Source organism: Melopsittacus undulatus, chromosome 2 (genome assembly GCF_012275295.1).
Source record: "Melopsittacus undulatus isolate bMelUnd1 chromosome 2, bMelUnd1.mat.Z, whole genome shotgun sequence".
NCBI lineage: Eukaryota > Metazoa > Chordata > Aves > Psittaciformes > Psittaculidae > Melopsittacus > Melopsittacus undulatus.
This window is the reverse complement of record NC_047528.1, coordinates 92,151,182-92,175,483: the sequence shown is the minus strand read 5'-3', so window position 1 is coordinate 92,175,483 and position 24,302 is coordinate 92,151,182. Positions and strand designations below refer to the sequence as shown.

Here is a 24,302-nt window from a genome sequence, read left to right as displayed (position 1 = left end):
GATAAGGCCAGAGCTGTCACAGAGGAGGAAACCAAAACCATGGGACTGCAAGAGTGGCTGGTTGTTTTGGGGGTAACAACATTAACCCCTCCATGAATATTGTTATTAATAGCAGTATTAAGTCATTTCAGCTGTTTTGTCACCCTACCTGGCTTGAATGATGGTAGGTGTACTGTGCAAGGCGTCTAGACTTTTCTTCCTTTGTCTCAGGTTTGTTATATGTGTTGCTTTAACAAAGCTTTAAAAGTGTCATAGCAACATATTGGTTGTAAAAGCTTTGAGTTAGTCATGCTGTTTTAAGTGAATTTTGTAATCTATCACACGCTAGGAAAGGCTATACTGTAAGCCAAATGCCAAATAATACCAATTGTTATGTTATTGAGATCTGAATTTTAATTTATGTGAACTTGCCTAAAATGTTAATGGTGTGTATGCTGAAATTTGCCTTTTAAGCTCTTGCCCCTCCTGCCAGAGTTTTTGATTGTTATATTGCTGGCTTCTCCCATTAGTGCTTAGCTTAAATATAGGTAAACTAATGAATACTTTGAAGAGGGTAAATGGGACACTAGAGAGAATTGGTGCACTGACAGATCAGGAGACCTTCATAAATCATGGTCTTGGAAGAATGCTTCCAACCATTCAGTTGTACTTGAAATGTCCTCGTTTGCTGAAGTACATTTTCATCCACAGTAACGATGCAGTTTCACTGTGGATGTAATTTGTACTTTATGCTTATAGAAAGAAAGCTACTGAGCTGTGACTCCTTTTTATAGGTCGCAGTGTTGACTAGAGCTGTTTATTTATGGCTCTCAGCTGAACCTGCAAAACAGGCAGTGAGGCAGGGGCTCTGCTCTGCCATCACATCCTACCACTCCTCCTTGTGCTTTCCCCCTTGCAGATTCCATGAGCAGCACATTGCTGGGGAAGGGAGGAAAAGAGATGTGAGAAAATAGTGTTCAGGCAGATAAAATCTAAACTAGCTTTGCTGACAAGAAGTATTTGTGGAGCTGTGGTTTCTATTTCACTTGGAGTAGCAATGCTTGCAAGCTCTTTCAAATCCTGTTAGTAGAAGTTTAAACTAAAGCAGTTTGTGTTTTCTGTAGAAGTTGTGACTTCTCAAATTTGACCAACTTGCACTAGCAAAACATATATTTGTGACAGTTCTGTTAATATGGAAGCGACATGGCAACAGAGCAGCAACAGGTTTTTTCACCTATATCTCCTGCACTTGTGGTGTCAGCATTCTAGATGTCACAGAACTGTGTGGGATGTGGGGAGTTGGGCTTCAGGTTTTTTTCTTGCCTTTTTTGTATCTCAGATTTTATTATCTGAAGTTGTGGTAGTATTTCAAATCTATTTCCCAGTTAAAAAGCCCACGAGCCTGCAGCAGGTAAGATGTTGTTGCAGCCAAGTGTATCAGTGATACAACATTGTCTGTATTCTGGACTGTAGCCTTCTAAGAGCCAGACAGAAAAGGTGTTTGTGTGGCTGGGAGAAAGTAAATATTGCAATGACAACTTAGACATAGGAAATGAAAGTAGAAACTTGTCTTGGTTTCATTTTCTGTTCTCATTTTTGAGCTGCTCAGCTCCACCTAAATTTTTGTCTATGTATTACTGTCATCTATAATAGCTGGGATAACTATTTTGTGTTGTTTCCAGGCAAGGTTTGCCAAGTTTTGATGCAGCTCTCAAAACATCATAATGTTTTGATTTAGTGTTGGTCATCTATAAAGAAGATAGTGTTTTTGGAGACTTAGGTTTTAGTGTAACATTTACTTTATTAAAAGCTATGGTTTCTTGTTTCTGTGTAAAAGTTGACTAATAGTCAGTGATTTAGCTGAGAAATTTGTATCAGTGCCAGCACAAAATTTCTGCATCGGTATTACATACCTAGCTGTGGAGATGAAAAATTTATGCAATTTCAGAGCTTCATTAGTTTAGCATGTGACTTGAGTGTCACGGGCCCACGACTGGGGGACTACATTAAGCTGCCATATTCACTGAATAAACATATGGGCAAGCACAGCATTACAGTGAGGTTAGGGACAGCTGTTCCATATAGCTGTTTGGCAGTGTTGCAAGCCTGACATTTGGCAGATTGGTTATATATATATTCTTACTAGATAAGGCTCTGTTGGGTGTTACATATGGATTTAAGTAACTTTGGAAGAGTTATTATCTGACATCTTCACTGGAATTACACCACTTTAAAATATGTTCTCACTTAAACTGTTTAATTATTGCTTCTTAGTATCTCACCCTTACTTGCTTTCTTTCTCTTCAGATAATGCTTATGATCCAGATGTGAGTGCTAAACAGATATGGATAGACAAAACGGTGATAAACGACACTATATGCTTGACATTCACTGATAATGGAAATGGTATGAACTCAGAGAAGCTGCACAAAATGCTAAGGTGGATAACCTCTTTTGCGTTATTTTATTTCCTTGTGAAAATTCCAGCTCCTAGTTCCATTACTGCTAAGGTTATTCCTTGTTCTCATATATATTTGCCTACTTTTGTTTATAAACTTGCATTTTGAAGGTGAGTGGTTATACAAGTGAGACTCTAGAACAGGCAGTTGCTAGTAAAACTCTCACAACTTTATCAGTGCTAATCTGACTTTTATCTTTTCTGTCATCCTTCCCATTTAACTTTCTATGCAGTGGTTGTACTGTATAAAGTCTCTGTAGCGCCCTGTAGTGGAGCTAAGGAAGATTTAATTTTTTCCTAGTATTTTTAATTTGATTGCTTTAGTTTAAGTTAAGCGAGCCAGAAGCAGGAAGAAGAGAGATTCAGTGCAAACCCTCTGGAATACTGAAAATAGAAGGTGTTGTGGAAAACTTAAGGGAATTATATTGATGTGGTTTGTTTGTCTTTAAATATGCTATAGGGTTTGAAATTATATTTCTGCAGCTTCTACAGTTGGCAAAAAAGTTGCTGCTCAGTTGCTCTTTTAGAATGAAAGATTGCTCTGCCTGCAGATAAATCTCTTGGTGTAAACTTGAGCAAGCTTGAATTAAAACTGTTACTTTTTTTGTTAGCCACTGTAATTAATAGCTTGCTTGTTAAATTCCATGTTCTAAATATAGTTACCTGTTTTACTTTAAATGCCATGAGCAGTCACTAATGGAAGGTACGTAGATGGCACATTTTCAAGCAAGTAGGAGGGAGCTTTAGAGGCTTTTCTTAGTATTGATTGTGAAGCCACGAGATAGCTATTAGAATCCCATAGGAATGCTTACTGCGTAGTTCCAGACAGATTATGTTTCTTTTCCATACTTACAGATGAAAGTAAATTTATCTGGATTCTTGCAGTATAGTTTTAGCAAGGTAACTTTCAGGATTTGCTTAACTGTGCATTGTCATTGTACAGTGGTTCCTGGTCTCTAAAGCAAGATATTAACTCATACTTGAATCTAATTTGGTAAGCCTTGCATACATCTTTTGGGTTTTCAAGTTTTACAGGACCTTTTACACTCTTGTAACGTTTTCATATGTTTCAGCTTTGGCTTCAGCGAGAAGTCTGTGATGAATGGCCGTGTTCCGGTAGGACTGTATGGAAATGGGTTTAAGTCAGGGTCAATGCGCCTCGGAAAAGATGCAATAGTCTTCACCAAGAATGGAGAAACCATGAGTGTGGGCTTGTTATCTCAGACTTTCCTTGAAGTCACAAAAGCAGAACATGTCATGGTTCCTATAGTGACATTTAACAACCATCATATCCTTTCAACAATTTCTGAATGAAAAGTTGTGGGTACATGCAAAACTTGGATGATAGTATCAGTAAAGGGTATCTCCTTGTCTGGTCTTACAGATACTCTAAATAAATGGTAAGATGCAATAAAGGCTATAATTTGTTAAGGCCTTTGCATTTGTAGGAGCTCTCAGATGTGGAATGAGAGAACCTGTCAAGTGCAGGATACTGTTGTGGAAATGTCCTCCTGTTCTGAAAGCTTACTTCATTCAAAGTTACTGCCCTTAACATAATGCTTACGACAGATAAGTGATCCAGCAGAATCCAAAAGCAGCCTGAAAGCCATCTTAACATATTCTTTATTTTCTACTGAGGAGAAATTACTAGCAGAGCTAGATGCTATAATAGGGAAAAAAGGAACAAGAATTATCATTTGGAATCTTAGAAGGTAAGATGAAGTCCAGTTTCTTTGTATCCCTCATTTTGTTATCTTTCAGTGTTTGCAGACATACAAGTTTGGGTTTTTTTGTGGAATAATTCCAAAAGACTGTGGACAGTTAGCTGTAATTGGGGAACTAGATTCAAACTCACACATTTGAAGGACTGTATTGTTGCATGAGAACTGTTGCTGATATCTCAAGCAACAAAGCATAAGGAAGGAAAAAGTAAAAGACTTAATAGTTTCCTTTGGTAAGATACCATTGCTGTTGCCAGAAGGAGAAATTAAATTGGTACATTATAAATCTGTTACTTCAGACAAGTAAATAAATACAATTGTTGTTACTTGGCTTTCTGTTAATTTTATCATAAATAGTTAAGATGTTTAGAAAGGACTTCATCCCTCTAGAATGATGCTACTGACTCCAGACCTCAAAAGCCAGTAATACTTGCCTGTACATACACGTATTTTTGTTCTTTCCAGGCTAGTGGAAAACCACCATAGCTCAAAGAAATTCCCTTTCTCTTGCATCTTTATGATAACCCCCGAGTCCACCACAGTATCTTACCTTGTATTGGCTTTCTTTTTTGTCATAATAAGGATTTTTTTTAATATTACTTCTTAGAGATAAAAATGAAAAAACGGAGTTTGACTTTGACAAGGATAAATACGACATCAGAATTCCAGAAGACTTAGATGAAACGGGCAAAAGAGGATATAAAAAACAAGAGAGACTGGACCAGATTGTTCCAGAAAGTGACTACTCATTGAGAGTATGTATAAAGTTCTTTAAAATCTGTTTGTTCATTTTTTGAAGCTGGAGGGTATGTGTTCTTGTTTTAATGTAATACTACGTAATATAATGTACTATACTACAGATGTGTTGATTGAGGAGGGAGACAAATGTCAGAATTTAAATGTTAGGGCAGTATGTCAACATCTGTTTGAAATTGAAGGTGGAATGTATTTGTGAACTTCTGCAGGCATTTGCTGGTTAGAAGAAACTGAGGTTTATATACTCTTGAAAATATCTTCTGCTGTTAAATATAGCCATCATTATCAACTAAGGAGCAAATCAGGAAATGCAATAAGTTGCTTCAGAAGTTAAATAGGGGTCTGTGTCTGTGGTGTTCAGCAGAGTAACATTCCATCATAGTGCAGGTATACATGCATATAGCACTGATGCTATGCCCCTCTGGATGTTTGTCAAACAAAACCTGTCCATTTTAAAAGTATAATTTCTAGATTTTCTGGGAGGCAGCTGTGTTGTTTGAATACATTCATGCAGACAGGGACAAAACTTTCCTGTAAACTAATTGATATGACCACTTTCGCAACTGTTGATTCTCATAAGCTTTGAAGTCTTTTTTTTGTAAGAAAATGCATCTGCAGTTTCTAGGTGTTCTAGGCATGCTTCTTGGGGGGGGGATAATACTCAGAAGTATTCTACTTGAACTAAAACCTTCAATCGTTCTGACTTGCTGAAGCCCTATATCTGCTTCAGGTGTTAGAAGTTGTAAATATAATGGTAAATGAAATACAAATTAAAATTCATAGATCTACATAGCTATTATCAAGCTATATATAGTCATTTGGAACAAAGTTAACATGCTTTAGTTTGTTATTTTAAAAGTTTGTAGTAGAATATTTAAGCTCTCAGTAGGGGAATAAGAGGCTTCTGTGCTTGAGAGCTCTTTTTTAAAACTGTATCTTCAGATACCAAATTAACATGTCATGTGTAAAAGTTGTCCTTCAATTGCTATTCATTTAATTTGTGATACATGCATCCTGTTTTTCTGGATTCAAGTTGGGAAAAAACCCCACATTTAATAGAAGTGGGTTAAAACTTGAGTTTGTCTTCCTAAACATAATGCATATTGCAAAATTCTCATATCTTGATGCTTCAGAGGGGTTCTTAGTAACAGCAGTTCCTCTATGTTTTGTAGGCTTATTGCAGTATTTTGTATCTGAAGCCAGCAACACAGATCATTCTACGAGGACAGAAAGTGAAAACACAGCTGGTGTCCAAAAGCCTTGCCTTCATTGAAAGTGATATATATAGGCCAAAATTTCTGAATGTATCCTTTCCTTATATTTACATTATTGTACATTGAATTTAATTATATGAATTTCTGTGTAAACTAATTGGATTCTGCTTGGTACGTTGCAGTTATACTCATGTGATTATTTGTTTTTATTTTAAGACATACTGTCCTGGGTTCAGCAGTAGCAGTCATTTTTTCTCCTTCTTTCTGAGTCTCATGCTCTGCCAGGGAGGAGGGGAGGCCAGGAGGAAGGAGAGACAGGACACCTGATCCAGGCTAGCCAAAGAGGTATTCCGTACCACAGAATCATAGAATAGTTAGGGTTGGAAAGGACCTTAAGATCATCTAGTTCCAACCCCCCCTGCCATGGGCAGGGACGCCTCACACTAAACCATATCACCCAGGGCTTCATCCAACCTGGCCTCGAACACTGCCAGGGATGGAGCATTCACAACCTCCTTGGGCAACCCATTCGAGCACCTCACCACCCTAACAGTAAAGAATTTCTTCCTTATATCCAGTCTAAACCTCTGCTGTTTATAGCACATCATACACAGGATGTAACCGAGAGTTACCTGGAAGGGCTGGGGCTCTGGGGGTTGGAGGAGGTATTGGTCGGTGCTTGGTTGGGCAGGGTGGGGTGAGTTAGCAGTTGGTGGGTGGTGAGGTGTTCTCTTCACTTGTTATTTCCTTTATCATTATTATTATTATTGGTAGTAGCAGTAGTGATTTGTGTTATACCTTAGTTATTAAACTGTTCTTATCTCAACCCGTGGGAGCTACATTCTTTGGATTCTCCACCCCAGCTCTCCGGGAGTTGGGGGGAAAGGGGGAGAGTGAGTGAACGAGCTGTGTTTCTGGGTCTAAACCACGACACATACTGAAGGAATTATTTTGATAGAAAAAAGTTCCAGGACCCAGTTTAGAATGAACACTCAGAGTAACTCTATGTGGTTATGAGATTAGCCAAACTTTTCCTTAATATCTTGGTAAAAGGGTAAAATGGTAAGAATTACTTTTGGATTTAACTGCAGAAACAAGGATCATTATGGAATAATGATGTACCATAAAAACAGACTTATCAAAGCTTATGAAAGAGTTGGCTGTCAGTTAAAGGTAAGAAATTAAAGCTAAAAAATATTTTAACATCTTCAAAAATCATTTTCACTGATTTTAAAAAAATAATGTGGATGGAAACTAGGATATTGATACATCATTTACAAAACTATCTTTTTAATACAATTCTTAATGTCTTCTCAGACTAAATTTTACGTGGTTGTTTTAATGTTTGGTTTTGAAATGAAGCTTGATATACATAATATAGGCCAGAGCATATCTTTCAGGACAAAAAGAGGGGTGGAACAGAGGATGATATTATTATTATTAATTTTTATTTATTTGGAGGGCTTGTGTCAAGATTTTCTTTTTTGGAGAGGAGTTGTAAGCCAGAAAATTGTTCTTACCTAGCATACATAGCTGATTACCTCTGACAGACTGTTGCAGTATTAGCACAGAATATATGTTTTTTTTCTGATAGATCTTGTTTTCTTGCAGGCAAACAACATGGGTGTTGGTGTAGTTGGGATCATTGAATGCAACTTTCTAAAACCAACTCATAACAAACAAGATTTTGACTACACAAATGAATACAGGTAACTGTATGTTTTATGCAGGCTTTCTATTGAATAGTGTTCACTGTGAAGTACTTGGCAATAAAGACTTCTAAGTAGTAAAAATAAAAGCTTATGTGCCATCATTAAACTGCATGACTGTTCTGAACAGCAAGTGTAGGATGTACACACATCATGCTGAATTCATTGTTCAATCAGTGAAGTCTAGAGTCCACTTCATTGTAAAGCAAGTGCCCTAAAAAGTGGTTGGATGCAATTCTGCCCCTCAATGATCGTAAAACGAGCACAGAATAACTTGCTGAGATAATGGATATGTGTGGTACATGACTAAAATTGTGATACATGAATCCCACGCTGTTAACTTTTTTCATAACATCGCTTGTTTGGTTTCATTCTGGAGTAGCTTTACTGGATAATTCTGAGCCCTTCTTTTTTGTTTCATTCCAAAGAGTGGACTTGAATGCCCTCAAATTCTCTGCTACCTGATAGAGCATTTAAAGTACCTGCCATCCTGAAGGTAGTGGTGATTTGGGACATTGCATTGTTTCTGTTTTTATTTCTAACTCGGGGTTGCCACTTTTCACATGTCTGCATCCATCTCATCAGTCAGTATCTAATGTGATATTTCTTACAGTTAAACTGAACTAGATTGGGAATATAGTCTGACTTAAATTTTTCAGAGATAATGATTGTTTTTTAAGCCCATCTCCTAATCTGTATACACTCCTCTGCTTTGAGTCACTTGTACTGGCATTGTGGAAGGAGGCATGTGGGGAGGAGAAGGGATAGAGTTGTGTAAGCAGTTTTCAAGCTGAGGTATAACAACTGTCCTGAATAGAAGCCTGGAGAATTGTTACGCTTTCTTATTACTTTTTTTCTTTCATGATGACAAGGCTGTTGGCTGTATTCTGTTTTCTGTGCTGCTTCATGTTAAAAGGGGTATTAGGAGCAGCTGCCTCCTCCACTAGGTCTGTCCCAGGACTCCCTCCTGCCTGGCTGCTGGAACCCGTCCTGGGGTCTCTGCCCTGGCTGCAGGACATGGCTACGACTCTCCTGTTTTCTGGTTCAACCAGTAGCAAAGCTAAGCGCATGTCCCAGAGATGCATGCAGGGGAAACTGACATGGCTGTTAGACTGCCACAGACAAGGTGTTACATATAGGACTCCCATAAAACATAAACAGCCAAGTCCCCTTCTTCCTCTTAGGCTGGCTGAGGTAGATGCTCACTTTTGAAGGCACACACATGGCACTCTAGGCTCACACGCACATGTACATTTGTGGATCCCCCAAGTACTGGCATGGCCCCTCTGTCCTCCTGGCATCCTTGCCTGGACCCAGGCTCTCTTACCTGCATCAAAGGCTCCCTATGCACTGTCTAGTGGTTTGCTGTTCGCTAGCAAACGTGTGTGTACTCATACCACAGACAATCTGTATTTGCAAGTTCCCGTAGGTTTACTAACATGAACCGTTGCCTGCCTGATATCCCTGCCCAGACCTGGGGCCTCCTGTTCACTTCTGAGTCCTGTTTGGAGGGAAATAAGTGTGCACACTCCATGCATGCCAGTACACTGGGACTGACGAAGATGCAGACACTTGTTCCCCCTGCGAGCACCAGGCACATGAGCTGTGACACAGAATCCTGTTCCAGCTGCCAGTGCTGAGACCCTAACTCATGCTGGTCCACCCTAGGAGCTGTTTTTTGGGATGTGCATTTCCTGCCTTAGTGGGTGGCAGCTGAAACCTCTGCTCGCTCCAGTAACTGGCATGACACATTCAGTCTTGACTCCAGGAGATAAGCAGCAAATCCACTTTGTGCACAGCTCTCACCAGTAGCTGGGACTTAGTTCTTGCCATATATGTGGGATAAAGAATATGTAGAGAATTAAGAAATTACTAAATAATATACAAGAAGATAGGACAAGCTGTAGTCCAAACAACTGTACTGACTGAACCTGGTTTACATGCAACCAGCTTCTTCTATGCCTTCTTCTGTCAACACCCTCTTTGTTCCTCCCTGCTACTCCTTTCTCATGCAAATTGTCTCATCAGTTGGCATAGTTTCAGGCATCCTGGACCTTCAGGTTTGCATCCTTACCAGTTGCAAAATCCTAGTTTGCCTGCATTTTTTGATAGCTTGTCAATTAGCATGACTGACTAGGTTTGTTTGTGGTTGTCTTTGTTAATGCTAGTTGGTCAGGTTTTATGACTCTCTGTGCTCCTTCCTCTCTTTTACTTTCCTTATCCTCCTAACTGAAAAAATAACCATTCTCACACTCCACATACTCTTAACCAGTTCTTGTGACTGACCAGGTTTGTTCTTATCACTGCCTCCCTTGTCAGTCAGGTTTGTTTCTGTTCTTCTTTATGTCTGCTTTGACCATATACACAGAAAAAAACAGGTACTTTCCTTCTGTGTGCCCTTGCTTTTGTCTTAGACTCAGAAATTTAGGGTATTAACTTGTAAGCATAGGTAGGGTAAACTTTGGCAGGAGAATTCATTACCTTTTTCAAGCTGTATGTTTTGCCCTTCAGCCAGTTGTGGTTCAGCTTCCACTGGCAACACATCCACCACGCATTTCCTGATTTGCTGATTTATATCCAGCTCAGTGTGTAAAGATAACCCAGAAAAAAACACACCTGAGGGCTGTAATAAACAGACCTGTTAATTGCAACAGTTGAGGAGCATGATAAATCTGGTCATTCCTGCTGTTGAAACAGCGTTCCCCTGGAGGAGCAACAGACCTAATAGCTGCTACTGCCACTGCAGTTCAATCTGCCTGTACCTTTAAATGGTACCCACAATTTGTGTTTCTCTTTGCAGTGATATTGCCAGTTTTAAGAAGTTTCTGTATTTCTTCCACCATTGTGCTGGCAGGACTCATAACAAAAACATGTTGTAAAGTAGATCAGGCAGTCAGTCAAACTAAAGCTCTTGTTAGTTTTCTCAATACAGATGTTCCCTGAACCTTTTCTTATGTGGTGGCACTAGCAGTTCCCTTGGCAGAAAGGGAGGAATTACGAACATCATAGTACGATCATTTGTGTTGACCAAGGTTTGCACTACAGTCCTGCAAACTGGCACTGTGAGCACTGAATGCTTTTTACATGTTTCTTTAAAAAAAATAAATGTAATGTGGGCATAGAGATACTACACTTGAAACATCTCCTTTATAAACATTTTTCTGCTGAGTGCTCCTGGTTTTTGAAAGGTAACTTTCCTGCCCAAAATGGAAACATAAAACTGATGCTGCAGTTTCACGATCAGTGTAAACTGACCTGCCCTTCTTCCCCCTCCAGAAGAGAGATGTGATCCTATCCAGGTATTGCTGCTCATTTCTGCCTTTGTGGTACTCCCTTTTCTTTGGCACAGAAATTCATGACTTGGGTTCAGAGGTGATCTAAATCAGAACTCTCTAGGTCATCATACTGATTCACTGCAAACACATTTGTCTTAGTTCAAGGCATGGGGTGATTTAAATGTTGGAATAAGCCAAGCAGGGATGGACTGGCTTTCAGACTCTGGTTACCCAGCCACTTTAATTCAGCATGCTTACAAGAGACGTTCTTACCTCTGCCTCATTTGTAGGGCTTGTTGTTGCTGTTACATATGGCTCCCTCCTGTGTGTGCCAGCTCTGGTAGTCATTGAGCTGCTCAATGAGCCCTAATCAGGAAACTAGCTAGAAATTAACCTAGGGTAACACTAGCCTGCTCCTTTTAGCAACATGCTGACTTTATACTGCATGAAAGCAATGGTAAGTTAGCAGTCTCCATGTCATATTGTTGCATGTCAACTTGGAGTAATCATGAACCTGCAGTTCTATAGATGCATGGAAATATCAGCTAAATACCCAGCTAGGTACTGGATTGACAGAGGTGGGTTGGTTCTTGTTTCTTCTATGACTGAGGTTGAACTGGTGATGTAGCTTCAGGGTTTGCTCTGTACATTCATGGTGCTTCTGAATTGAGGACTCTGATTTCAATCTTTGTGCTCCAACTCATATTTTCAGCAATTTGTTTATTGACAAACATGACTTCACACGATTTATTTTTTCTATGCTTTTCTCAAAACAAAAAGCTTACTGTTGTGCAAATAGAAATATTAGAGCGGTTTATGTTTGTTCTTTCATAGTGGATTATAAAGGTTCTTTCTGTGCTAGGATTTGATTATTTATGGTGGTCTTTTAAAAACTTTTCAGACTTACAATAGCAGCATTAGGAGAGAAGCTTAATGATTACTGGAACGAAATGAAAACAAAGGCAAATGGAGAATACCCATTAGCTTTGCCAGTTGAGGAGATACAGTGAGTATCACTTCTAAATAGAAGAAATTTACATACTGTTATTGCTGTTCTACACTCAGTCATGGCAATGAACTTTTCATGTGAAAGTGCTGGTATTTTTTTCATTACAGAAAACAGCCTGATCAGACATGGGTACAATGTGATTCATGTCTGAAATGGCGGAAGCTGCCAGATGGAATAGAGCATTTGCCAGAAAAGTGGTTCTGCTCACTGAACCCTGACCCACAATTCCGGTAACATTAGATTTTGATGAATATTTCAGTACTGCTTTTAGTTCTTGTCACCTCTTATAAGCATGAATGTTAAGCTCTTTTTCATTTCCCCCCCTCAAATCCTTCCCCTTCCTTGATTCAGGAATTGTAACGTGCCAGAAGAACCAGAAGATGATGACTTAATACATCCTACATATGAGAAAACTTACAAGAAAAAGTGAGTACTAGAGACTTTCTTACAAGTGTCTCAGCATTAGAAAAGGAATGTGAAAACTAAATGCCCTTTACTGTCACCTGTGGTGTAATTGAAACTTCTGGGAATATATCCAGCCAGAAAACAGGGCCTTAAAATCAAGACTTGACCATAGCAGTGAATAGATGAATAGCACTGTTTTTTGCTACTAGCATGTTGGCACTACATTCAGATTTCTCTCTGACTTAATACCTGTTTGCCCTCCTAAATCAAAATTAGGAAAGTTGTAACAAGAGGGGCCTTTCATTTAATAGCTACTAAGGAGAGCAATGCAGTAATTGGTGTTCAAGAACAGCTCTTAGAGGGGCACTGTTTTGTGGTAGTAAGTGATGAAGATAGTTCGGGATGTTACGGAAGCAGGCTCCTAGGGCTGTTAGGAGATCTTGTCTAAGGAACTGTTACTTTTCAAGGATTAAAATTCAAGGATTTTTCAGTGTTGAACCAGCTGAATACCTCAATACACCTGTATCGTAATAAGTAGGTTCTTAACTAAGGTGTGTTAAAAAAACCTAGCTTGGGTAATTTTACCTCATACTGGCTGGTATTCTAGAACTAGGAGTTTCGGGGTTGGTTTATTTTTTGGGTTTGGGGTTTTTTGGGGGTTTGGTTTTTTTTTCAAATTTTTTAAATAAACCTTAATCTAAGAGAGAGTTTTCTTTGAAGTTAAGCTGTTTTATGTGAGATAAAGGAGTGTTGTGTTTGCTTTAGATCTTGAGGCTGGTTTGTTTTTATAATGAATTCGCATGTTGAATCTAAGCTTTTTGGTTTGTTTGTTGTTTTTTTTTTTCTTCCTTGCTGCTGGGCAGAGACAGGGAAAAACTGAAGAAGCGGCTAGAGCTCAGCCACCAGGTAACTCTTGAAGTTGATAGGAAACTGATTTTGGTAGTGGAATTGTTCTTGCTGACAACAGTACTGTGCAGTTTGATTGAATAGGCCAGGTATTGAATTAAAGTTTGCCTTAGCTGGTGACCGATTGGTTCAACATCCTGCTTTGTTTTGATGTCTATACAATTTATGTGCACTATCAGTAAATCAACAGTCTTCTGTCTTTGCTCTCCAATGATGGAAAAAACATCACTGCTTTGTATATAGTATTTAAGAAGGAGCTTGAGAGGGACAAAGCCCTCTTACAAAAAATGCTAGAAAAGATATTGATCACTCCTAGCTCTTTTATGGCATTAGAATGATTACTGGAAGCTAAACAGGGTCCTGTACTCCAAAAATTGCCTGCCAACTCAATAGCTTAGTTATGTACATTATTCTAAAGGACTTCATAGGAGCTTAGACGGCCAGCATCACGTCCAAGAGCACCTTGAAACATCTGAAACACTTCAGCATTTGGATAATTACATACTTTCAGGGCCAACCCACGTTTCTCTTTGGAAAATGTTTCCCCTGCATGACTGCAGACAAATCATATGATTTCTGCATTTGGTAAGATGGCGTAATTCTGGCAGACTGTCAGTTAAGCGAAGGGGGCTTATTTCAGATCCTCACTAAGAAACTATACAACCACATGGAATGGACTGAATGGCAGAATACCGTCACTGGCACAAATTTTAATAGAAAAGGTAGCACACTGTTGCAGCATGAAATCTGATGTGGTGTGGCTGGATTAGGTTCTACTGGGTTTTGCATTAATTTTTTTTTAAAAATATGTTTTAATGGAGACATTCTTTGTATTGCAAGAACCCTCTGTTTGCCAGCAGAGAGAGCAGAGCAGTGGAGGGGTAAAAAGTTAATTAAATGAGCCACCTGCTCTGAGGTGTCAAGGCTTTGTTGAGTCTTCTCTTACAATTGCAAAAGTTTCTGGGTATTCAAAAGTTTTGAAACTTTTCCTTACATTTCTGATCTCTCATCATATTTATTAGAATGCATCATTTTTGTAACTGGCATTTTACTCAGCAGTACCCTGTGGAAACAGCATGGCCCCTTCCTGCTGCAGAGCTCTGAGAGCAAGACCCAGTGCCTCCTTTGCACCGGGATTTGTACAGAAATCTAGGACTCAAATCAGGACCTAGCAACCTGAGTAGGAATCCCAGGACACTGTAAAAAGCATTATGGTTTTCCAGCGTGTCATGGTGTAAGCACAGCCAGAACCATGCAGCCACTTGCTCACTCCCTGCCCCCTTCCCTGCTCCCAGAGGGATGGGGAGAAAAACTGAAAGAATGTAACTCTCACGGGTTGAGATAAGAACAGTCCAGTAACTAAGGTATAACACAAATCACTGCTGCTGCCACCAATGATAATAATGATAAGGGAAATAACAAGGGGAGAGAATACAACCGCTCACCAGCTGCCAACCGATACCCAGCCCAATCCAAGCAGCAATCTAGCCCTTCTGGGTAACTGCCCTCAGTTTATATACTGGGCATGATGTGCTGTGGTACAGAACAGTGTTCTCTTTGGCTGGTTTGGGTCAGGTGTCCTGTCTCTGCTTCCTTCTGGCTTCCCCTCCTCCCTGGCAGAGCATGAGACTCAGAAAGTCCTTGGTCAGAGTAAACATTACTGAGCAGTAACTAAAAACATTGGTGTTATCAGCGTTGTTCCCAGGCTGAAAGTCAAACACACAGCACTGCACCAGCTACTAAGGAGAAAAATGACTGCTACTGCTGAACCCAGGAGAGCATGACATCTAATTATTGAAAGTCCATTTGTTGTAGAGAGATATTATGAGGATATGAAAGTAAAGATGCCCTTGAAACTGGGGTGGGGGTTGGAGATGGGCAGACTTGTAGTAGCCATACTTTTGCAAGAAGGCACTCAAATTCAAATTAAACGCAGCTGCAAATCAACATGGTGAAGTGATGAGAGTGTGCAGATCGTAACTCAGAATCAAATTTCCTAAGCATGATTTTGGCTTAAGTTGCTTTCAAAGTAAAATGCTATCTGAAGATCACTCAATTTCTGTAGATATTTTACATGTGCCATTTTAGCCTATATACGTCATTGTATTTTTTTTTCCAGTTACATTTACCCAAGTAAAACAGTAATTTCTATGAGTAAAGTTCCTTTAGACAAGCATTAATTATGAGCAGGTTTGCCAGAGATGGCTGTCCCATTCTTTGTGTATCATGGTCAAGCTTCAGACAGATACAGCTTGGGAAAAGCTCTTGCCTGAGCTTCTACACAGTACTTTTAAAATAGCTCTCTGGAGAAAGACTCGTAAGATCAGCTGCTTTCTGACAGCAATAAATCTGTACATGGAGAGAAGTGAACAGCGTTCAAAGTCCTCTAAGAAATCTGGTGAAAGCCTGTAATTACGATATAGAATTTGCTGCTTTCTAATGTTGTATGTCTTAAACCAACATGAAGGAAACTTCACAAGTATCAGTAGAGTTTGGGGGTAGGGGTTGTACAATAGTTAAGAAAACTGTGGTTTGCATTGTAGAGTCAAGTTAGCCTTAGTTATTGCAGAATACTGAGCCCAGGTTCAAGGAGATATTTGTATTACAAATAAAAAATGCTGGTAAGAATTTTGTGTGTTGGCAGATAGTTAGATCTGCTTGAACCAATTCTGAAGACTACTAATGTCTGTTTTTTTTTAATTCTTAATTAATATTATGTTATAGGGCAATAATGAAGTGTTTGTAAAAACACCTCTTTCTTCAAGTAAAGACTTCAGAACATTCTCAGCTGTGAGTGGAAAGGAAGCTGTTCTAAGAACACCTCTACCAGAAACATCAAATGCTTCTGTCAAAAGACCTCTGCTTACTTTAAATAGATCAGTATCTTCACCTCATACTGATTCTGATAACAGGTTAGTGAACCTGTACAAAGTAGATTCCTGTTTATTTCTAAAATTAATAACTTGTTAATGAAAATCCTGGTGTTGATGTAATCCTGTCTTCAGGTGATAGCTGCCAAAATTCATATGTTGCTTTTGGGAGCATAGAAAGCAGCAGGTTGATTAAAGGTACCAAGAAACCTTGTGAAGTATGAAAGTGAATGCAGCAAAAAATAGTGTGTACTGGCTTGGAAAGTTTCTTAGTGGTTTGGTTGGTTGGTTAGGAAAAGTCTGTATTGTGTTAACTGCATTCCACAGTATGTTTTCCTCAACTTCTGTTGGTTAAGGAATGGGTGGGGGGTGGGGCAGAATGTTCCCACAGATATTAAGTCTTAGTCTGTTTTTCAGTAATGTGTGAAGGTGATAATTCAGTGTGAGGGTGTCAGCCACTTGTGTGTACAGGAAAGGTACCTACTCTGGCTACACATTTTAAAATACTATGCAGGGAAACATCCCTTTCTCCTTACTGAGTGGTAGCTTTTAATAATGCTTATAGAAACACTAAACATAGTTTGAAACAAATGTCTTTGCAATATCATTTCAGCAATATAATAAACAGTTTAATACTTTGCTTCCCAGTCTTAAACGGAAGACACCTGCTTGCGTTACACCTGTGTCTTTAAAGACACCTCGATTAAATGACAAAACATTCAACAACCATGATGATGATGTCATTATTTTAGAGGAGAGCAGTACTCCAAAGCCGTCAGCAGATTCTGATATTCCTGTAGTAAAAACTGAATGTATTAATTTGGATCAAGAAGTGAAGCAGAAAGAAAACTGTGACATTGGAGAACCTTGCAGTGCATCTACTTCAGAATCAAAAGGTGAACAGTTGACCTCATCGACACAGACAGAGCTCCCAAAATTAGTTGTTAAAAAGGAAGAGGTGGAAGATGACATTGCTATTCAAGTTCCCAATGCAGAGGTGGAAACTAAAGAGCACAAAGTTAATGCTGTTTCCGAGACATCTGTAGGTCTTGGAAATGAACTAAAAAATCAGCTGCAATTATTAAGCAAAGAAAAAGAAATGTACCAAAACAAGTGTGAAGTATTAACCAAACAAGTAGAAACACTGGAACAGAGGATTTTTGAACTGAATAATAAGTATGTAAAAAAAGAAATGTGCCATCAGTCCACTGAGACAGTTCCTTCATTTAAAGAAGAAAGTGGTTGTGAAAGAAGTTTATCAGAAGTGACCATTCGGTATGAACAGGCCTTAGAAGAAATAGCAAAACTGAAGGAACAATGTAGTACCCTGCAGAACTTAAAAACTGGATGTTCAGATAGTGAAAACAGGAGCGAGGTAGATGAAATTGCTGTGCAACTGGACGATGTTTTCAGGCAACTGGACAAGTGCAGCATTGAGAGAGACAGATATAAAAGCGAGGTATGTTTTTGTTAAAGCAATGATATCCTTCAAATTGCCAATTATTTTTAATGGGTGTTTGATAGTTCTCATACACAAGGTGTTGTATGCTTCAGTCCACTAACTAATCAAGCCAACCTAAAAGTGAGAAGAAATACTACATTATCCTAGGATCTCCTGTTTTGCCTTCATAGATAAAAATAAGCAAACTTAGGAGAGACTGCAAGGCTCCAAGTGGCTTTGACTTGAGGCAAAAGAGACAGAGCAAGCTTAGGGGCACACACATACAGTAGTTCATCTGAGATCTGGCTGTTTTAAAGGAGTTTGTCTAGGTTGTCGTATCTTGTAATCTCACTGAAAAGTTAAGTAAAAGCAGTCAGTAAAGTTAAAATGGTGAAAATTTGTATAAGATGCTTTTATTTTAATCCACTGCAATTTTTTTTCTGACATATAAAGTAATATTTTTTACTTGCCAGGTTGAACTACTAGAAGTGGAAAAAAATCAGTTTGCCTGTCAGTGTGAAGAACTGAAAGCAGAAATCGCACAGTTAAAAGCTTCAATTCCACAAGCCGTAGCACGTGCAAATGATTCTACCACCAGTAATGTAGAAGACTCTGTAAATTTTTCTGATGGAGAAAGGTATCAATTTTGTTCTTTCTAGACTGTTATTTCAAGCAAGATTTTGGTTTGCTCATTGTATCTGAAGCATTTTGAAGAAGGTTATATCTGATAATCATATAATAAAATGCAGTTCATGGAATTCTTTTCTACTGCTTCTTGTGACTCCTAACTCCAGTAACATTTTTTTTAAATCAAGTGATTATTTTTATTTTTTTTTTCATAGTTTGGATTGCACCGTAGAATGCCCCACTGACACTTCTTAAAATATCACAAATGTTAAATAATTTCGTGACGCAACTTGCAGAGAAGAAGAGAGAAAGGAGGCAGGAAGGAGGGTGATCATTACCTTATGCTGTGTAGATGAACTTCACTTTTATGTTCTGTTTTTCTTTCTTGATCAATAGTAATGTACTGAAAAGAATTTGGGAATTGTTTTGAAACTTACTTTTTCCTTTTCCATAAGGACTTCTAACTGCAAACCAATTCTCTGGAACTAGTTTGTGTCCAAAGTGTATCTTTGAACCAGACAAGGGTTTAAACTCATTTTTAAGAGAGCTGGGAGCTCTTGGTTAGTAGAAATAGCAAACACACAAAAGAAGTACATGAAACAGATGGAAGCATGGATGAGCAGACCAGCAGGAATATACGTACGCTGCCTGTGCAGGTAGGATGGAATTCAAAGCAAAGACAAGGCCTGGGAAGGGCAACCAGAAGGGCTTCTGTAAGCATAGAAGCAGCAATGGGAGAACAGTGTGGACCTGCTGCTCAGTGGGGCAGGTGCTTAGTGGCAAAGGACATCAGGTGCATGAGGCACAAGCTACTGAGGTAATCAGTGTCTTCTTTATCTTGGTTTTTACTGGTAAGGTCTGCCCTCTGCTTGCTGAGGTCCCTGCACCAAGTGATAATCTTAGGGAGTGAAGCATTACCTGTAATAAAAGGTGACTGAATTAAGGGACCATTTAAGCAAATTCAGTATACAGAAGTTCATAGTAGCAGATGAGATGTACCAGAGGGAGCTGATGAGTGGGTGGAGAGCTGGCCTTGTGCTGATATCTCCAAAAAGTGGTGACGGTTGGATGTTCCTGATGCCTGGAAAAATGCAGTTGTCCTGCCTGTATTTTGACATGCAGATCTACAAGATGGTCAGTATAGCCTCAGCTCCTGGGAAGACTGGAGCAAATCTACCTTGGAAGCTGCCTGCAGCCCCATGATAGTCAAGGTGATTAGGAACAACCAGCATGGATTTACTGAGGGCATATTATGACTTTGCAGCCTCATTGCTGTTCACAGTGACATGACCACCTCTGTAGACCTTCATTTTAGGAAAGCTTTCAGTGTGAGCTGCCATAATGCCATGCTAGAAAAGTTTGTGAGGTATGGTTTTAGTTAGATAAACTAGGAGGTGAGTTGTAAAATTGGCTGGACTGCTGAGTTCATGGATCAATATCAAGGCCAGTGATTATTAATGGCCTAGATGAGGGAGCAAAATTAACTCAGTAAATTCACAATGGCATCAAATTGTAAGGAGTGATTGATATGTAAGGCTGCAGCTGAGGGACCTTGACAAATTGGAAAGCTGGGCTGAAAGAATTCTCCAAGAAATTCAACACTGGCAGCTGTGAAGCTCTGCACCTGTGTTGGAAATACCCCATGCATCTGAACAAGCTAGAGACTGCCTGTAGGAAAGCAACTTGGAAGAAGATGACCTGTGATGCTAGTAACTAGAAGTTCAATGTGAGTCAGCAGTGCAGTCTTGTGGTGGGAGATCCGAGTGCCTACTGGGCTATATTGGCAAGAGTTAAGCCAGCAGTTTGAGGGAAGTGACTCTTCCCTACTGTTGGGCACTGTGGGACCAAACTGGGCACAGTATTCCCTGTTTTGGGCTCCCTGAAATATGAATGGCACTGGCATATCTACTGAAGGGCCACCAAGATGGGTAAGGGTCTGGAGCATATTATAAAGAGGAGAAAGCTGAGGGAAATAGCCTTACACAGAGTAGGTTACCTTGAAATCCTATTGCTCTTTGCTGCTTCATGAGGGGATACAGAAAAGATGAAGCTAGCCTTTTCTCAGTGATAGGATGAGAGGCAACAGACACAATATGCGATAAGGGAAATCCTATTCAAATATTTGAGAATAAAAAGTGTTAACAGCAAGGGTAGTCAAATCCAGAAAAAGGGGCCCAGGAAGATTGTGAAATCTCCGTATTTGGATCTTTTCAAAACACAAGGAGGTCCTAAGCAACCTGATCTGAGTTAGCCCTGCTTTGAATGTATGCTGGGGGGGAATGGACTGGGCATTTTCCACACTGTCCTTTAGATCTTATTTTTTATTATGAGCAAATAAATATCCCCTTTATCTGCCAGCATTTCATTTTCTTCGTAAAGCATTTGACTTGTGCTTCCTGAAAGAGTTAGTAAATACATGTAGGACTTATAAGCAGCTTCCACCACAAGTCCTATTGGGGATAAGACTGGCTGCTGGAGGTGATTGAAGAACTGGTGGTAGAAGGGAATGCTCAAGGTGATTTGGAAGCAATTCAGTGAGGAAAAGGACAGAACAAGGGGATCCAGAAGATAAAGCAGGAAGAGGAAACATAACATTTTAGCTGTACTGTAACTCTTACCTTATCTCTTCTTTCTTTTAAAGTCTTTTAACAAACTACTCTTACTTGCTACTTTCTTCTTTTTCTCTTGTTCCCATAGGGGATAGTAGTTTGTGCTTCTACATGTATAAAGTTACTGGGGTTTTTATGTTGTTTTGAGAAATAAAAAGGTGTTGTGGAATAAAGGATTGTGCCAGTGCTTTTTTGCTAACTTAAATAAAACCATTCAGAAATACGTCTGATTATTTTTGGGAAAGGTAAAATTCAGTTTCACCTTTAGTATTTGTTTGAAACTAAGGGAATAGAGACCTTCAAAATTAAAACTAAAGAGGCTCAGCTTTGAAAAACTGATAGATTTTGAGATTATCTTGAGGCAGCTTTAACTGCATCACTTTTTTGTTGGTTTATGAAATTCAGGTATGGAGCTGTTCCACTATAGAGTATTAATCCAGCTTTGTTTAAAAAGGTACTCTATTTGAACATAAAACTACATTTAATCATATCTAATTATTTCTTCACAGCCTGAAACTACGTTCTCTTCGAGTCAATGTTGGACAGCTTCTGGCTACGATCATGCCTGATCTAGACTTGCAGCAAGTCAATTACGATATTGATGTAGTAGATGAAATTTTAGGACAAGTTGTAGAACAAATGCATGAAATCAGTAGTACTTAATATCTTAAGATTTTAACAGACTCTTGCTTGATACTTCCATTATAACCTTTGTTTAGATTCAAAATTGTATATACTGCTTCTTTATATATTTGACATAGTTTGATCAATAAGTGTATATAGTCTGCATTCAGATGTTCTCAGAGAGGCAGTGGGTGGGTGTTGTCTTTGCTTCCTCTTAAAGGAACACTGTCAATATTGACCAACACTGATGTACTTAATTAAGGATTTTGCTTTTAAAATGTATTTTTAATTAAATTTGCAAATATTTTTATTATTAGGAATCTTAATACTTTTCTGCAAAAGCATTTTGACTTTTCATCTTGTATAAGTATTAATACTTGCAATTCCTTCCTCTTCTATGATCTAAGTAGATGATCTAAGTAGTGGACTATATAAAAATGCAAAAAAGAACTTTCCTTGATTTTTGTCTCAGAACAAATCCTAGTAACATTTTTGTATACTACAGTATTGTTTCATTGTGTTATGTTGCATTAATCTAATAGAAGTGTAACTAGTAGATTAAAATTTTGGCCATATGGGTAAAATTTGTGTTTTACTACCAAAAGAAGAAAAAATCTGTAAGGGTTTTATCCTGAACACGGGTGATCTTTAGCTCCCTTCTGGACTTTCTGATGTTACTAAAGAACATTACATGTACATAGCTTTGAGCATAAACAGCTCCATGGGATATGGCTGGGATATTTCAGCTGTTTCAGTGATGGAAACCACACGCCTGTTTGTATCCTGCCCCTGCTATGTGATTGTTGTTTCCTACATCCAAGAGCTTGTCTGTATTTGAGTGCAGTCACAGGGATCTTAGGTTGCACCTGTAGCTCCCATTAGAATACAGCAGGGCTGGTTCATAAGTTCAGGTTTGTACCCTAGTGCTCGTGCAAAAACTTTCCAGGAAGCAGGAAGAAGTGGTACCAAGAGAAATTGCTGTAAAAGTGGTGACTGTATTCTCAGTCAGTTGCATGCTTTTCTTTTGAAGTCAGGAGTGAGAAGAAAGGTGGCAAAGACAGCAAATCTACATTTTATTCTGTGGTGGTCTTTGTCATCCAAACAGTAATTAAGAAAAATGGTTCTTTCTTAAAAAAAATAAATAAAAAAAATTATGAGATAGTGTTCAATATGCTCATTTCTAGGAAGTCTTTTTTTATAAAGCCAAGGGTTTCGGCTTTCGCGCTGCTACTGTCCTGATTTAATTTGATTATGTTCCTTTTAGTTGTGATTCAGTCAGTTTCTTTAGATGGACAGTATTTCAGTTTTAAGATGCTCACTGTTCTACTATGTCAATAAGGGTAATGCAATACTGTTGTACTTTATAAAGGATAAATTGAATGTTTGATTTTTGAAGAGGTGGCTGTAATATAACTTTGTATGACTTTTTGAAAGTTTTTGTTTTCCATTTAATCATTATTTATTATGCTTCATCAGATTCTGCAGTTCAATTTCTTGTAGACAGTTGGCAAAATATAGCATATGTCTATATTAAAAATGGCAGATTTACACTGTACATTTACACTTTGGAGAGCAGTGGACTAATGGAAATGGTTTTTATTTACTTGTTAAAACGTATTTTTTGTAAAAAATAAAAAACTTATATAAATCTGAGTTTGCAGGATCTAAGCTGGTATGTGATCAAATGCAATGGTTTTGTTTATAAATAAAGACTATGCAGAATACCCAGTGTTTTGGGCTTATTTTAAGTACTTGGTCTTGAGAAAAAGCTGGCTCAGTCTGGTTTTGAGCCAAAGATGCAAGCACACGTGGTAGGCGTGGTCCTGACTGAGCCCCAGAGCAGCTCACTGCCTGCCTGCACCTCTTCAGGTGCTCAGTCACAAGACTGTTCCTCAGCTAGGATTTGGGACAAAACTGTGTTTCAGAGTGTGATAAACACATAAATGTATTGGCTTTTGCAAAGCATAGGTGTTGCTCTGTGGACATAACTGTATGAGTTCACAATAACAGAAACAAAGCTCGCTAAAGACAGAAGTTTAGACAAGTTGAAAACGAACAGAACTCTTGAGCAAAATGGAGTCACAGCAAAAAAAAATTGTAAAGGTAAAAGAAGGGGGGGGGGGTCTTGATATGAGGAAAGCTAGTGCCTGGAAAACACAGGGTTAAAGTACTTTTAGCTTAACTTAGGTCGAAGATAAAGAACTATGTTTGTGTTGTAAGTCTGTGGTGAGAGAACAGGATTTAGTGGCCCCACTAAATACGAGTGAATTATTTCACATCATCCTTCTAAGTATGAGTTAGTTTGGAGACAGTGACTCCAGAGCATCTGCTGGCTTTGGATACTGGTCTGCCCCTCCTGTTTTGCTTGCAATAAATTTTGTACAAAGGTCACACTGTTCTAAAACTTCCCCAGCTATCAGAAAATTACAGATATGGCAGGTTTCAGCTAGTTTTGTGATTACTGGGGCATCCAGCTGTGCTAGAGGTGAAAAATACACTGTGAGGAAGACTGCTTACTTCATCTTGAAGACCCCTTCCCACATGAGGAAGACTGCTTACTTCATCCTCAAGACCCCTGCCCATGATCACTGGAGAGCTGTGTGCAGGCACCAAGAGGAGACTTACGATAATAAGGTCCTGGAGCTAGTTATATTCCCCGCCTATACGTGGGACTTACGAATATGTATATGGCTAATGCA

General features: G+C 38.9%; 1 protein-coding gene across 3 annotated transcripts in view; it reads left to right on the top strand.

Annotated features, from left to right (window-relative positions):
* MORC3 (MORC family CW-type zinc finger 3) overlaps positions 1-23,327 on the top strand; it is a 29,724-nt gene extending 6,397 nt beyond the window's left edge. Inside the window, exons 3-17 of one of the 3 annotated variants that reach the window (XM_034074382.1) lie at positions 2,287-2,419; positions 3,511-3,725; positions 4,002-4,149; positions 4,766-4,913; positions 6,087-6,218; positions 7,182-7,301; positions 7,740-7,837; positions 12,014-12,118; positions 12,229-12,351; positions 12,473-12,547; positions 13,390-13,432; positions 16,157-16,344; positions 16,951-17,761; positions 18,217-18,380; positions 21,489-23,327. In XM_034074382.1, the coding sequence (XP_033930273.1) occupies positions 2,287-2,419; positions 3,511-3,725; positions 4,002-4,149; positions 4,766-4,913; positions 6,087-6,218; positions 7,182-7,301; positions 7,740-7,837; positions 12,014-12,118; positions 12,229-12,351; positions 12,473-12,547; positions 13,390-13,432; positions 16,157-16,344; positions 16,951-17,761; positions 18,217-18,380; positions 21,489-21,642 (2,657 nt within the window). In that variant the 3' untranslated portion in view covers positions 21,643-23,327. Of the gene's footprint in view, positions 1-2,286; positions 2,420-3,510; positions 3,726-4,001; positions 4,150-4,765; positions 4,914-6,086; positions 6,219-7,181; positions 7,302-7,739; positions 7,838-12,013; positions 12,119-12,228; positions 12,352-12,472; positions 12,548-13,389; positions 13,433-16,156; positions 16,345-16,950; positions 17,762-18,216; positions 18,381-18,585 lie in introns of those variants that run through there. The other 2 variants (XM_034074383.1, XM_031051301.2) reach the window with 2 other exon arrangements.
* Positions 23,328-24,302: the final 975 nt, after the last annotated feature.